Source organism: Acomys russatus, chromosome 20 (genome assembly GCF_903995435.1).
Source record: "Acomys russatus chromosome 20, mAcoRus1.1, whole genome shotgun sequence".
In the NCBI taxonomy this organism is placed as follows: Eukaryota; Metazoa; Chordata; class Mammalia; order Rodentia; family Muridae; genus Acomys; species Acomys russatus.
Window position 1 is genome coordinate 2,465,134 of NC_067156.1, and position 16,402 is coordinate 2,481,535.

Below are 16,402 nucleotides of genomic sequence, written 5' to 3' on the forward strand. Positions count from 1 at the left end.
CAGCCAGTGCTCCTAAGCTCTGAGCCATTTCTCTACCATTCACACTTAATGTAATTATTGATATTGCCACTAGCAACACATCTTTCAGTCTTTATTTATTTGGGAATGTCTTTATTTCTCTATCATATTTGAAGGACAATTTTGCTATGTGTTAAGGCTGTGGTTATCATGTTTATTCCTTTAGTATGTGGAATGTGGCCTCCTCTTGATGCCTCTGGGCTTTTGCTCTGTTTTGAGGTTTGCTTGCTATTTTTCATTAATTGCATTGATTTTCTTCTCTATGTGGAATCCTTCTTTTATGCTTTTAATATTTTCTCTTTGGCTTTTAACAGTCTGATTATAATTTGTTTAGGTAAGGTTCTGTTTTGTTTGTTCTTAGGGCTTATTGAGTCTTAGTGACTTTCATAAAATCTGGGTGTTTCACCCATTACTTACTCAAACCTTTTCTATCCCTGACTTCTCCTCTTTCAAGACTGCTCCTGTGCACACGCTGACATGTATGCTGTCCCACAGGTCACACGCTGACATGTATGCTGTCCCACAGGTCACAGGCGGATATGTATGCTGTCCCACAGGTCTCTGGGCTGCTGTTCACACTTTTTCAATTTTTTTTTTTTTTTAAACTAAATGATGACTTCTCCCTATTATCAGTTCACTTTTTCTGCCATCTAAAAGCCACTGAGTCCCTCTACAGAAATCTCACTTCCATTACACTTTTCAGTCTGGACTTTCCACTGGTTGTTTTCTAACTCTCTCTGCTGACACTCCGAAGTCACTGAGCTTTCCCTGTGATTCTGCACAGTTGCCATCCCGTCCCTGAGCGCTCTAAAGGGAATCCTTTCCAGTGTTCTACGCCAACTCCTAGATCTGACGCCTTTTCTTTTCCTGCCCATAGACCACATTTCGCTTCTCTAAATGTCTGTAATTTTTGGTTGAATACTATGCTTTTTAGATAATACGTGGTAACAGCTCTGGGCCCTAGCTTTTCCCACATGTCTTATTATTGTAGTTGTTTGTTTTGCTTGTTCAGCGATCCTCTGAGACCAAGTGTAAATTCTGTCTCTAGTAAAAGGTACAGATGATGATGTCTCTACTATTTCTTCTTATTCTTCATGCATGTGTAACTTAGTATCCTGGCAAGGACCAGCCAGAGGGTTTTGTTCAAATACTATGAGCCAGAAAACCATGTCTGTCTCTGCTTCTGCGTGGCTGGAGAGGACATTTGAGCCTCGGGCAGTTCTCATGTCTGCCTTGGCTTGTGCTTCCCTCTGGCTCTGTGTGTGCAAACAGGCTCCACTGCCAAGGATGTGTGGGTATGTTTCCGCCTGCCCCGCCTCTTTTTGTGTGTTCCTAACCTAAACACAGGAAGCATCTAGCCTGTGACCCATACAGGGCTATGGAGCTCACAATGCTCTCTTACCTCCATAACTACTTAGGTCACCAGCAAAATCACTATCCATAGCTTGGCCCCATGAGGCCTAGAAACTCAAAACAGAGGAACTGCTGGCTTCCCCTGGTCACCTATGACCAAAATGACCACCTGAATTAGCAGTGCCCCAGACAGAGGGAGCATCTTCTAGAAGCAGCAAGGCTGATTTTCACAGCTCCCCACAGCCTGCTCTGTGTTAACCATCACACTGACAGAGCTGAAAGCACTCTATCCCTACCAAGAACAAGGTGCTTCTGGCTTCTCTGGTGTCGTTAGTCAATGTCTGGAGCATGAGAATGGTGACTTCCGGCCGTGTTTTTCCAGCTCTCTGCTTGTTTTGGAGACTTCGATTTCCTCCGTCTCTCATGCCTAAGATCTCAGCCAGTTTCCCATTCTTCTGAAAATACTACTGCTAACACGCAGACAGCGTGGGTAACATCACCACTGTGCAATCTCATTTTCAGAGAAAACAAAAGCAACTGAAATAATATAGACGGCTGAAGGCAGAAACTCCAATAACAACCTCATTAGAACTGACTCCCTCTCCTCAGAAGCAGCCGCTAAGCCCCTGCACCTCGCTTCTTTCAGACATAGGGAAAGCGAGGCACCCGGAGAGAGAGCGTGTCTCAAAGCACTGCTGTTAACATTGTGCTTTGCACTGTTGCCTTTCCGCTCCTGACCTATCTTCTTAGGCGTCAGCCATGACCACTCTGGCACATGAAAGCTGATAAAATAGGTGAAAGGTCTTAGAACTATCACCGGTACAAATGTCCAGGTGTGTTATCACTAAAAATGATTTCCTAAAGATTCCACTTTAAATAACCAAGGCTGAGAAGTCTGGCACACAGGTGTCTGAGGTTTTCCCACCCCTACCTACCCTCCCTCTCTCTTACCTTAGCAAGGAAGATCCAGGCCGCACACTGCCCTGGGGCCAGAATGCTTCTGAGCTTGACTGTACTGAGCATGAGGAAGAATCCTAAAACTCCACTGAAATAAGAGAACAGCTTTTGGTTAGTGAGGCTGCCTTCCTTCACCTACAGACCGCAATTCCTCCTCAGACACCCCACCCTTGAGACAGGGTCTCGGCCACATGCTGGCCTGGAACTCTAAACCTCCCGCCACTCCCTCCCAGGGAGCTGTGATGACAGACAGGCCTGTGCCATCACACTCAGTTTACCCGTGTCTAATTTCTAAGCACTGCACAACTTCCATCACATTTGCGTTTTCGAGCACCCCTGTACAAAAACAACAGTTTAGAAAGCAGACCCTCTACTTTTCTAAAGAGAGATGACAGTATCTCACTAGAGGTGAGAGGGGCTTGGAACTCTGGCTAAGCCATCGAAGAAGGATATATGGGCGGCCATTGCTATGCTTTCAATGTCAAGTGCTGCTCCAAAAGCTTGGGTACTAAGTCCTGGTCACAGGTGCAAATCGTGTTGGCTTTGGAAGTAGTTGTCCCCTGAGGCCCCTGACTTTCCATTAGTCCATTTATGGACGCATCATTTGAAGGCATTTCTGAGAGACAATGGGAACTTCAGGAGGGGGGAATATGGTTAGAGGAAATGCCCCCCTGGGGCACACCTGGGAAGCATGCTTGCCCTAACCCTTCCCTTCCGTTTCACTAGCAAACACCTCCTCCACTGCATACTGCCACTGTTATAGAATTAATATGCCCTACCGGTGAGAAATTGCTTACTTACAGATTAACAGAGGGAAATCTTTAAAAAAAATAAAAAAAGAAAGAAAAAGAAAAAGAAAAGAAAAGCCCAAGGAGGAGCCACACAGAAGTTTTTCTCACTCATATGCACTTTAGGCTTACGCATCTTTAAGTCTACTGTAGGTCCCAGCCTAGGTCACATGCTGAGCAATTTAAACACAGATAGGAGACTGCATGCCTGGCCACCTGGGGAGGCAAGAGATTTACATAGCAAAGATGTTGGTAGATTTATTTCTTTTTGGTTTGTTTTGTTTTGTTGAGACAGTAGCCTTGGATGTACTGGACAAAGTTTATAGAGCAGTCTGGCCTCAAACTCAGGGATCATCCTGCCTCTGTCTCCCCCAGCACTGGAATTACAGGCGTGCGTACATCAGTGTTGTTCTTCTTAAATAGTTGCTACCCAGGCTTACCTTGCCTACCTCGAACAATAATGCTTTTCCTGATAAGGGCACCAGGAACTTGTGCACAGGCCAGGATTTAAGCAGCTGTGACCGTGTGCTAGCTATCTCCAGAGCTGCCTACTGGAGGCTGTGACCGTGTGCTAGCTATCTCCAGAGCTGCCTACTGGAGGCTGTGACCATGTGCTAGCTATCTATCTCCAGAGCTGCCTACTGGAGGCTGTGACCGTGTGCTAGCTATCTCCAGAGCTGCCTACTGGAGGCTGTGACCGTGTGCTAGCTATCTCCAGAGCTGCCTACTGGAGGCTGTGACCATGTGCTAGCTATCTATCTCCAGAGCTGCCTACTGGAGGCTTGGCTTTGGGGGTTGGGCCTGACGCGTGCACAGTCCTGGTGAGCAGACGCTGCGTCCTACATGGCAAGCTTTGCTTACCTCTAATAGGTCTCGGCAGCTACTACTTATCTTTGGGGTGTCTGGGGGCAGCACTCACTTAGCTTAACTCTACTCATGTGACTTAATGTTTCCCAAGCCAACCTGTTAGTAAGCCCTTCACCGTGGATTCTATTACTTTGAGTTCCTCCTACACCATTACCACAGAATCAGTCTCATGGGCCCAAAGTAAGGGAGCTGGCAACCTTGGCAGACTCCAGATGAAGAAACAAGAGAGATCCTTTAGGGGTGGAGAATAAAGCAGCCAATCCTCTGAGTTACCTCTTGGTGGCTTCCACCACTACATCAATGTCACAGGGGTGTCCAGTCTCCCAAGACCCCTGTCCTTGTCCTTTGTCCTTTGCCCTTTCCTCCCCACCTCCAGCCAAGGGGCATGAGCATAGCCCGCCACTCAGCATGGACTCAGGGAGGATGAGCCGGTCTCTATTTAGAGACATCCGACACGCCGCCCCCCCCCCATTGCTTAACTTGCTAGTTTATAAATCATTTCTATACTGGGGCTACCCCGTCTTTCTCCTCCTCCTTTCAACTCTTTCACCCCTTGATATGGGGAATATCCCTCTGAAAACCTAAGGTAGGATCCCTGAAGTAAAGGATCCTGGGAGAAAGAGAGTTCTGCTTCAGGGGTTTCTGGGTAATGGCTAGCTCCTGCTTCAGATACCCATGATCCCCTCTGAGCTTTCCCAGGACCTCCTGAAGGTGATACTAGTCTAAGATATGGCCATGGAGGAACCATTAAAATGATGTGGGAGAACTGTACACATTTTTAAAAAAATGTCAGCTTTGTGCTGAAGCCAGAGGGTGAAATGATACAGAGGACTATTCAAACAAAGATTTACAGCTCTTTAAAAGAAAAAGGGCTGATCTAACATGCAGAGTTAGGAGGAAGGTAATTACAGAGGGCCAGAAACATACCCAGCGTGTGTCCCCCACAAAGCCCACCCCAGTGAGCTGTGAAGGTGGTGTTCTGTCCCAAATAACCAGACTAGTGTTGACCACATGCTAGAGCCTGCAATCAAACTAAAAGCAATGCCAACTGCAGGTGCCTGGGCAGCAAGAGTTACACTGTGAAAGCCTGTCAGGCTAGTCAGACTGACAAGAGCTTGGGGAAGTTGACACAACTCTTGTTGGTATTTTCCTGAGGGTGATAAAGAAAATCATTCTGAGGCTCAAATGCAGAAAGTATTGCCCCCATTTTCCCAATGCCCATAGGAAGCATGGCATGGCCACTTCAGAAGCAGTACTTACCTATAACTCAACTCAAAATTTCTTTGATTTATTTGTTTTATTACTTTATGTGTGGGGGTGTTTTCCCGCCATCTATGCATGTGCACCTTGAGATTGGAGTTACAAATGGCTGTGAGGTGCCGTGTGGGTACTGGGAATCAAACCCAGTCCTCTGCAACAAATGTTCTTAATCGTTGAGCCAACTCCCCAGCCCATACAGGCAACTTTTTACCTATGTACAAAGACTGCTCCAGGGGCTGGAGAGATGGCTCAGCGGTTAAGAGCACTGACTGCTCTTCCAAAGGTCCTGAGTTCAATTCCCAGCAACCACATGGTGGCCCACAACCATCCATAATGTGACCTGATGCCCTCTTCTGGCCTTCAGGGGTACAAGCAAGGCAGAGCAATGTATACATAATAAATAAATAAATAAATCTTTAAAAATAAAATAAAATAAAAATACTTTAAAAAAAAAAAAGAAGACTGCTCCATTGGACACCATGTTCCTATAGGAATGGACAGTCTGGCTTTTACTTGTGGGTTTTGTTTTGTTGTTGTTGGTTTTTTTTTTTTTTTTTTTTTTTTTTTTTTTTTGACTGATGACAATAGCACTAACTGGGTATTTATTATGCACAGGCACTGCTCTAAGTATACACTTGTATTAATTAGTATAAAAGCCTGTAAGACAAATATAGTCATTATCTTTAGACGAGTGGAAACAAGTTAAAAACCCGATTCTTTAGATTCTTTGGCAGAGCCAGAATTCAACCCCAACACTTCTGAGACTCTCCTTACAGTCAGCCTGAGCAGGTACTGATAACAGCCACCATTTTCTGGGCCAGGCCTGATGCTTAGGAGTTGACAAATATTCTGAGTCACGCAATACCCCTTTATTGGTTTACTGTTCTGTGTTATAGACTGGGAGGGGAGGAAGAGAATCTGGACAATCTGCCAAGCGGCCACACAGCCCTGGGGCAGCCCAGGTCTCTTCTTCCCACCATGCCAAAATACAAGCTTGAGACTGTCACCCTTGTCTCCCCACCTCTCACCACTCGAAACTGCCTAAAATGACAGGGCTGGGTAGCAATGAAGTTCTGAGTATCCGCGTGTGCTCATCTGATTGGTCTCCATTCCTCAGGCCTTCCCAAAGCTAGGTACTACTGGCACCCTGGTGTCTTGGCTAGTTGCCCATTTCCACCATGTCCTTAGATTCAGAGTTCCATGGAGGGTTTTGTGGGTCGTCTTCAGCAGCAAGAGGGGAGCCACGATGAAGGCTGACACCACACAAACATCCCTCAAACCAAATCGACGTCATTAGTTTTACACACTGAACTCTATGTAAGGGCTGTGGAGGAAAAGGGCTCGGGAAGGCCAGCGCCTCAGCGAGCTTGAAAACCGTAGTCTCAGCTGAGCTACTGCACCAGGCCAGGATCTGCTGGGCGCAGGTTGGAGCTGAGCATGGGTGAGTGTCCAGTAATAACCGGCTGGACACGCTGGACACACAGAGCTGCTTCCCCTACTTGCTTCCACATCTCACTCCGTTCACCGTAAATACCCTGAGCTTTGTAGATGAAGACAGCTAATGGCACAGAGCACACAGGACTTAGATCTGCTCAAGATTACCTGGCCCAGCAGCTGCCGTGGAATCTGTAGAAATACAGGAATGGAAAGTCCAGGGCACCGAAGAGGTCACCTAAGGAGCACAGCAAAGGTGATGCAACAGTCCACACAGCTCCCACAGCTCCCTCAACTCAGCTGCTTAGGGACACATAACACAGTGTCCTGTGCACACTGCACTGGCCCTCTAGCTGCCATGTCCCTACACATCTTAGTGACTACTTAGCGAGAGCTTGCTTTGTGCAGAGCCATACCTGAAATGTGGTGACTCCCTGTAGCACGTCTGGAAAGTTCTATAACCCCAACTCCAAATGATGGTAAGGGAGGAGATGAGGCTAAGGTTGTGGACTTGTTGAACTGTGGAGCCAGAATGTGCACCCAAGTTCACCCAGACCTTCAGCAGACAGCACCCACACAAGGAAGTATAAGAGGAAAAGTCTTTTTAAAGATTCTTTTCAGATGGGCAGTGGTGGCGCACACCTTTAACCTCAACACTTGGGAGGCAGAGGCAGGCAAATCTCTGTGAGTTCAAGGCCAGTCTGATCTACAAAACAAGTCCAGGACAGCCAGGGCTACACAGAGAAACCCTGTCTCAAAAAAGAAAATCAAGATTATTTTCTTCCCTTTTTTCGGCCTTATGTAATTTTTTAAAAGGCCATGAATGCATTCCCCTGACATCCTTTTCCATGTTAGTGTTTAATTACTGCACAGACAGCACAGGGGCAGAGCAACTGTGCACACTCATTCCAGTGTAAGGCCCAAAGGGTACATTTATTTCTCGTGAAGTAAGTGCATTCTTTTAGTTCCACTTTTAGTACAAGAGGAAATAATCATACATATTGACTATTTCTCTCTGGAATTTGAACTTTGTCACAAACAGTAAGTCAGAAATTAAAAAACCAGAAACCCTTCCAAAAATGTCTCGAGAAAAGGAATTAAGCATTTCGACAGCAGACAGCTTAATCCTTCCAAACCTAGACTTTCTGACACGCTGCAGGAGCCTGGCTCTCTAGAGGCCTGGGCTCTGGTCTGGGTCTGTTCTGGGCAGCCCGGGGGAATGAGGCTGACATTCCAAAGTACTCCTGTAAAGAGCTTTGCAGCAGAGCTGTAAGTACTTACTTCCTTTACCGCTGATAGCTGAGTCAAGTAGCTCATTGGCAGAGTGTTTGCTTAGCATGCAGAGGACCCTGGGTTCCATCAGCAGGGACGCATGCTCACACACGTGTGTGGACTCTCTCTCTCTCTCTCTCTCTCTCTCTCTCTCTCTCTCTCTCTCTCTCTCTCTCTCTCTTTCTTCAGTACAAGATTCAGCGAGCTGCTGTGAAGCCTCCTATGTGACCTCAAATGGCTCAGGTACCTATTAGAAAGTTCCAAATTCTATATCTCTGCCCGTTTGGATGTTTTAAAAATTGAAATTGATCTTTACTTATGCAAACGTGGTTCGTGGGATTTGGTTTTATGCAGCCCATCAAAGGTCACCACTCTACTGAATGTCTGCACTTTCTAGTTGTAGCCTGTATTAGTAATGTCCCAGGCCTCCACCTGCCATGTCTATTGCCTCTAAGAATAAAGCGATGACAGTGACCACTTAGTGAGAGCTGGCTTTGTGCAGAGCCGTATGTGAAATGTAGTCACTCCCTGTAGCACCTCCAGGGGCTGTATGTGAAATGTGGTGACTCCCCGTAGCACCTCTGGAAGGTTCTATTACCCCACACCAAATGAGGAGACGTGGCTAAGATTGTGTACTTGCTGGACTGTGGAGCCAGAATGTGCACCCAAGTCTGCCCAGACCTTCACTCTGCCCTTCAGCAGGCAGCGCCCACACAGGGAAGAGTATAAGAGGAAAAGGATCGGCCTTTCCCCACCAGATTCAGAACTGTGGTGCACAACGTGCCGGCACTGAAGAGAACCCTGAGGCTCTCCACAGAGAAGCGACAAGCTAGCTAACGCCGGGGCTGTGGACTGCCAGACAGGCTGAGGGCCTGCCCAGGCACGCGGGTGGACATCCGTGGACAATTTGTTCTGTCTCTTTTGCAGCTGCTGTTTCTTGGCCTTTGCCCAATCTCCCTCCCAGGGCGAGAGGAAGAGTGCAGTGCAGTGACAGAGATAATGAGGAATGGCAGGGAGACTCATCAACGAAATCCAGGACCCTGAGAGGCCTCTGCGTGTGTCTGCTCTCGACACCGCATCTCTCATCATAAACATTCTGGCGAGGTCAGCCATGGCGGGCGCCAGGCAATAGTTACAGCCCAGCCCAGGCTTCGGAGAGGAGCGTGAAGAACAAGAGGAATGGATGGAAGAAGACTGGGAGGGAGGGAAGTAAGGAACAAGCCACAGTGCTAAGGATTACACCCCAGCCCAGCCCAGACCACAGAGCCTCTCTTGTAAGTTACAGGGAGAGAGGGAGGGACGGACGGAAGGACGAAGGGATGGAGGGCGGGAAAGAAAGGTAGGATAAAAAATTAGCCTAGCCGGGCGTGGTAGCACACGCCTTTAATCCCAGCACTCGGGAGACAGAGGCAGGCAGATCGCTGTGAGTTCGAGGCCAGCCTGGTCTACAAAGTGAGTCCAGGACAGCCAAGGCTACACAGAGAAACCCTGTCTCGAAAAACCAAATAAAAAAAAAATAGCCTGCCTTTATCCTTAAGTCATTTCTAAAGCTGTTATGTTTCTACACAGCACCTACCTGTCTGCATACATGCCTGGCTACCCAGAATTATCAAATCCTTTGAGGGCAGGGACTCTGTCGCCCTCACCCGTTGTCACTGTGAGCACCACAATGACACTATTGTAAGAAGAGGTTTGAAAGACTGGGCATCTCCTGACAGGCCATGAATGTTCTAGACTTGATTATGTGACCCTCAATTTCCACCTGACTCAAAATGCTCCCCTTCTGGTGCCCTCAATATGCCTCTTACTAAAGCAAGGTTTTTATTTTTATTTTTCATACAATATATTCTGATCATGGTTTTTCCTCCCTCGTCTCCTCCGAGATTCTCCCTGCCTCCCCACGCATCCAACTGTACACACAGTTAAATAAATAAACAGTTAAACAATAACTAAAAAACACAAAACAAAGAAAAGGCAGAACAGAGAGAGAGATGGGGGGGAAGAGAGGGAGGGAGGGAGAAAGAAAGGGAAGGAGGGTGGGAGGAAGAGAAGGGGGGGAGAGAGAGAGAGAGAGAGAAAGAGAGAGAGAGAGAAAGAGAGTGTGTGTGTTAGCTAGTTAGTTCCAGGACAGTTCACGTTATGTAGACCAGGCTGGCCTCAAACTCACAGTGATCCACCTGCCTCCACCTCCCTAGCGCTGGGATTAAAGGCTTGTACCACCACAATGGGCAAAAGTGAAGCTTTTAAACAGAAAGCGGCACCTGTGTGTCCCTAACACTGCTACAAACACCACAAAGAGGTTATAAGGAGAAGCTTGCTGCAGCCACAGGGAGCTCAATCCTGGAGCCTAAGGGACATGTGAAAGTGTTGGGGCTAAAGGTGGATGGGCAGTTAAGCACTTTCTGCTCTTGCTTCCCAGCACCCATCAGCAGGTTCACAACCCCTGGAACTCTCGCTCAGGGGTTCTAGTGCCCTCCTTCTCTGTAGGCACATGCATGCATGTGGAGCACATATATAAACTCCGCCACTTACACATAAAATAATTAAAATCTTAAAAAAAACAAACAACTAAGTGAAGATGTTTACAACACTGTGCTATTCTGTGCTGAGCTGAAAGTGGCACAGGCACCTGACTCGTGCCTGGTGGCAGCCACACGAAGCTCCTGCAAGCCAAGTGTGAGTACCCTGCATAGGTCCCAGGTGGCACTGTCCTGAGCAGAGGACATGAACCCCACTTCTCCGGAGGCTACTGGACACAGAAGTACAACAGTGTAGCATCCTGACTTGCTACGCTAACATGAGGCGAAGTGTGAGGAAAATGTCCTCTTGCCGCATGGCAGCCCCAGAACTGGCAGTGAATGGGGCCTGCTCTAAAGAGTGGCTGCTGCTGCTGCTGCACCTAAAGTCAGGCACCAAGGTCTCCGCTGGCCCACATGCCTGGGATCTCGCTGCTCTTCTGCTTGCTTTAAAGCCTCTCTTTTGAATACCACAGCAGAGGACCTCACAAGAATACAACATGCAAACTTCTAAACATGGGGAGAATTTCTCTACTGCTGGTCTAATGGCTTAAAAGAACAGGAATGAGAGTCTTCTCAATTACGGTTCTAGGCAAGTCAGGGCATGCACCAGGAACAGGTCTGCTCTGTCTCCCCAAGCCCAAGGAGACCCAGTGTTCAGGGCACACACACTATCTGCCCGGTCCATGCATCCAGAGACATTTACAGGAAAGATCATCCTTCAGCTGCTCAGAACTGAAGGTGAGTGATGCGGAGGCAAGAACTCCATCAGGAGACCCTTGCCTGGTAGATCAAGTCAGACTGACATAGCAAAGGCTGCTGAGGCTGTGGAGTCACGGAGCGAAATGGTACAAACCCTCTGGGATATTGGCACTTTCTTATTCAATACACATCTACTCTAAGACCCAACAAGTCTATTTAGCTGCTTTATCTGTTGAACTTTACAATTAGCTGCAATGAACCATTAGAAAATGTAGTAAGAATGAAAATGGCTCCAAAGGCTCAGTGGGAGGTGTGGCCTTGTTGGAGGGAATGTGTCGCTGCGGTGGGCTCTGGCCAGGTCCAGTGGCACCCTCTCCTTCTGCTGCCTGGTTACCCAGATGTAGAACTCTCAGGTGTCATTCTAGCACCATGTCTGACTTCGTGCCACTATGCTTCCCGCCACGACAATGATGGACTAAACCTCTGAACTGTAAGGCAGCCCCAACCAAACGTCTTCCTGTATAAGACTTGTGATGGCTACGATGTCTCTCCCTAAGACAGAAAACAACACCAGGATCCATTTGAAGTTAATGGAATTGACTCCCAAGGGGCACATTCTGAATGTGGTGGTTACTGTTAATTGTCAGCTTGATAGAATCTGGAATTATCTGGGCAGTGGCCGTCTGGCATGCCTGTAGGAGAGCTCTTAATTATATTGAGGTGGAAAGGACCCACCCACTGTGGCACCACTCCCTGCCCGGAATCCTGGGCTATATAAATAAAAGGATGCCCTGAGCTACAACAGGCATGCATTGATCTCTTTTTCCTGACTGTAGATGGGGTGTGGCTAGCTCATCACTTTGGCTTCTGTACAGTGATGGACAAGACCCTTGAACTGTGGGACACAGTACGGCCACACTCCCTTAAGTTGCTTTTGTCACAGAACTTTGTCACAGAAGCAGGAAAAGAAGTGAAGATACTGAACTTCTGTCATTTTTTACACCATGGTCCCTAATGTTTTGGTCATCCACTCTAAGAAATGAAAGTAAGCACCCAATGATTCCTGAGTGACTTTGACTTCTTGTGGCTGCAGAGGTTAAGGTACTGCACAGTTCTAAGGACTGAGCATCACTCATACAGACTACAGCTGTCTGTGTAGCCCCGAGAGTTCCCAACGGTCAAGGCTATTCACCAGGTAAGGGTCTTTTCACTTGCATTTCATAAAGAGCTTTATTACTCTACTCAAGATTTCTACTGCTCAGAGACCTCGGTTCACACAGGCACTAAGGTTTGAAGTCTATGGAACTCCCCAGATAGGAGACTGGAGAAGCAGACACGTTCTTAGGGCACCTCAATACACAACTTGTAAAAGTTCTAAGAAAGTGACAAATGTGATATTGGTGACCACACACAGAACACTATTGTAAAGAGAATAAAGCTTGTGGCTAAGGAGATGATGACTTAGTCAGGGAAGTTTGCCACACAGGCTCCCATCCAAAAAAAAATCCATGTATGGTGGCGTGTTTGTAATCCTGGGACTGGAGAGGCAGAGACAGGCTGCTACCAGCTGGCCTGGCTGAGTCAGTGGGTCCCAGATAAACCTGTCTCAAAAGAACAATGAGGGCATTGTCCTGAGAATGACGCTCCAAGTTTGCCTGGGCTTCATTCACACACTCACACGTGTGTACAGCCCCACACAGTTAGCATGCAGGAGTGTGTATGCATACATGCATATTTACACACAAAAGAGGAAAAGAAGCCACCCTCACACTACCCAGTATGCAAGGAAGGCAGTGTGGTCTACAGTGTCACTGCAAGAGTCAGAGCATGAACTTGCTTCTAGCACAGAGAAGGGTCCAGCTTCTTTGCTGCCCAGCACCCCACACCAACCTTCCTGGGGCTTTTGCAGGAGGCCTGCTATGGCATTCAGATAGCCAATGAGCTGGACACTGAAGTCTGGGGGCATTCATCTGCTAGGGAGCCTCAGCTGTTAAGAGCAAGGGAAGTCAAGCCTAGCCCTGTTAGCAACAGAAGAGGCACAGCCAATCATTAGCTCTGAAAATTCTTTCTCAACTTCCTGTACCCAGCCTCTTGGGATTGAACCCAGAGCTCACATATGTTAATCAAGTCTCTAAGTCTCTACCTCTGAGCCATACCCCCAAGCCTCTACACACATATCTAAAGGATAATTACTCCTCTTTCAATGTGACCACACTCCAAATTAGAGAGTTCCCAAATTAGAGAGTTTTCTTTTTTGTCTCTGACATACTTTCTGAATGAGATATAATTCATACCATAACATTCACCCCTGGAAATGTACACTTTCTGGAGTTCAGTACACCCACAGCTGTGCAGTCATCGCTACGATCTAATTACAGAGCATTTGCCTACCCTGAAGGAGGAAGCTGGTGCTCATTTAAGGCAAGTCTCCTGTGCAAACCAATCTACAGTCTTAAGCTGCTGACCCACAGAGCAGCAACCCATCCGGGGTATCTTTCGTATTGACCTGAAAACTCAAGTAACTCAAGGTAAAAAGTCGGATCAGTGGCCAAAACGGATAAACTATTTTTTTTTTATTTTTTATTAATTTATTCTTGTTACATCTCAATGGTTATCCCATCCCTTGTATCCTCCCATTCTTCCCTCCCTCCCATTTTCCCCTTACTCCCCTCCCCTATGACTGTGACTGAGGGGGACCTCCTCCCCCTGTATATGCTCATAGGGTATCAAGTCTCTTCTTGGTAGCCTGCTATCCTTCCTCTGAGTGCCACCAGGCCTCCCGAACATTATGATAGGCAGATTTGGGCCCAGGGGTCCCGCTCAAACTATTTTTTAAATTTTATTAATTTATTCATATTACATCTCAATGATTATCAGATAAACTATTACCAGCATCCAAGTCTGAATGAAGCCTGGAGGATGAAACAGCAAAACAAAGGCAGCTGCAGAAGGCAAGGCAGTGTCCTAGAAATGTACTCACTTGCTCAGAACGCTTCCCAGTAACGTGCAGAGCCCTAGGAAAGCAGAAATTCAGAAGACCCTGACCTCAAGGTCAGATGTTCTTAACTCAACATTCCCCTGCTGACACACGCCTGCTGGCCACGGCTTGGTCATGGCATTTAACCCCTCCAGCTCCACTTCCCTCACTTGCACGTTTTGGTGGCACTGGGCTAACTGTTGAGATACCTCCCAGCTCTGATGATTGTGTGCAGATTTAAAAGCACAATCACACAGCTGAAGGACAAACAGGTCTCAGTGGAGTGAATATATGTAGGATATAATCTAATATATATGTACAGGTAGATATACATCCAAAGCCACTGGGACTAAGTCAGAAAGTAAATATGGCTAAGCCAGGGGGAACCTGGCTGTGCTGATTGACCCTTCCTTCTCAGCTTTTCACTGTTCTCTCCTTCATTAGCCCATTGACTGGGAACCAGGCCTAGCTTGTTGGGCTGCTAGGGCCCAGGCTCTGCCCCACACACCCTAGTGACCTACCAAGACAGTCTCACTGGAAGTGGCCCTGTGACCCTGAACCACCACCAGGGACCAAAATAAGCCTCTTTGAAAAAAATAATTTACCCAGCCTGTGGTTTTGTGTTACTAACAACGGAAAATAGGACTTTAAGACCTTTCAAAGTTAAAAATAAATAAATAAAACTGCACAATAGAACAGAGCTTTTGGGGAAATTCCTAATCCAGAAAGACAACCTCAGAGTAACTGAGGCAACAACAAAGTGAAGATAACTTGAAAACCAACCCCAGCTTTAAAAAGATTGAGCGGTGATATATGATAAGAAACTACATGAAGATGATGTCAGCAGGGCCAGCAAGATGCCGCTGACGTCAAAAGCACTCGAACCAAGGACGACTACCTGAGCCTGAGCTGAGAACCTACGGGAGAACCAACGCTGCTGAACACTGTTCCCTGACATCCACATGCATACTGAAACACGCACGCACGCACGCACGCACGCACGTGAGAACCAAAGCTGCTCAACACTGTTCCCTGACATCCGCATGCATACTGAAACACGCACGCACGCACGCACGCACGTGAGAACCAACGCTGCTGAACACTGTTCCCTGACATCTACATGCATACTGAAACACACACACACACACACACACACACACACACACACACACGCACGCACGCACTCACGTGAGAACCAACGCTGCTGAACACTGTTCCCTGACATCCACATGCATACTGAAACACGCACACACACACACACACACACACACACACGCACGCACGCATGCACACACACAAGCACACACACACATTCATGGAAAATACACACATAAAGAAGACAATATTATGTCAAAGGGTCAGACTAGAGCTCATTATATTAAGCAAAACAAGCCAGATCCAGAGAGACAGCTAAAACATTTTTTTTCTCATATGCATATTCTAGGCTTAAAATATACAAACTTACATGCATGACATGAAAGTATAAGGAGACAGCCTGGGGGAGCAAGGGGAGGTGGTGGAGTGGGACAATGACATGATACATATGCACGAGATTGTCACTATGGAGCCTATTATTTTGTAGGCTAAACAAAAAATTCAAAGGTCAAATATTATAAGGTAAAAATTTTTAAAAAGGGATAAGAATAATTCATGAGTAATAAATCCACAATGGAGTATTGTTTTCATCTTCCTGTTCTGCAGTGCTGGGATGAACCTAGGGCCTTGGACACGCTAGGCAAGCACTCTACCTCTGAGCCACATCCGCACCCACCAACTGAGTGAGGTTTCAAGTCTGCGGACCATGCCTAACCTCATACTCTCTTTCAGAATGCCTTCAGAGATCTAGCCAGGCCCACAGTCCTGGGCAGAACAAGGGTAATAAATGCATAACAGAGTGGTTTACCTGTAGGATGAGATGCAAATGCCAGGAGTGCCATGCTGAAAAACAAAAAAAGAAACAAACATGAAAAACACAACAAAGCAGTTAAGAAAGCGTTCTCCATCACGCACACAAGCACCCAAAGATGAACTGAGAAGGAAATACACATCTCCATCCAATTTCACAGGTTAAATTTGCCTGGAAGCCGTCTGTGCTCCTTGGTCCTTCTGCCTGAGCGCAGACCCCGAGAGAACGGAAATCCGGGAATCACTCTGCCTTGGCAAGAGTGCTCACGGTGGGACAAGGGTTTCACGTGCTCCCTGCTTAGTGCTCTCTTGCCCTGGCTGGTCCTAGCATAGCTTTATTTACCTTAACATGA

General features: G+C 47.1%; 1 protein-coding gene across 1 annotated transcript in view; it reads right to left on the reverse strand.

The window, feature by feature from the left end:
- The window catches only part of Tmem241 (transmembrane protein 241), a 119,048-nt gene that overhangs the window by 51,826 nt on the left and 50,820 nt on the right, over nt 1-16,402 (reverse strand). Inside the window, exons 11-13 of the mRNA XM_051163378.1 lie at nt 16,048-16,082; nt 6,846-6,915; nt 2,323-2,416 (exon numbers count right to left, since the gene is read on the reverse strand). Of these exons, the coding sequence (XP_051019335.1) occupies nt 2,323-2,416; nt 6,846-6,915; nt 16,048-16,082 (199 nt within the window). The remainder of the gene's footprint in view (nt 1-2,322; nt 2,417-6,845; nt 6,916-16,047; nt 16,083-16,402) is intronic.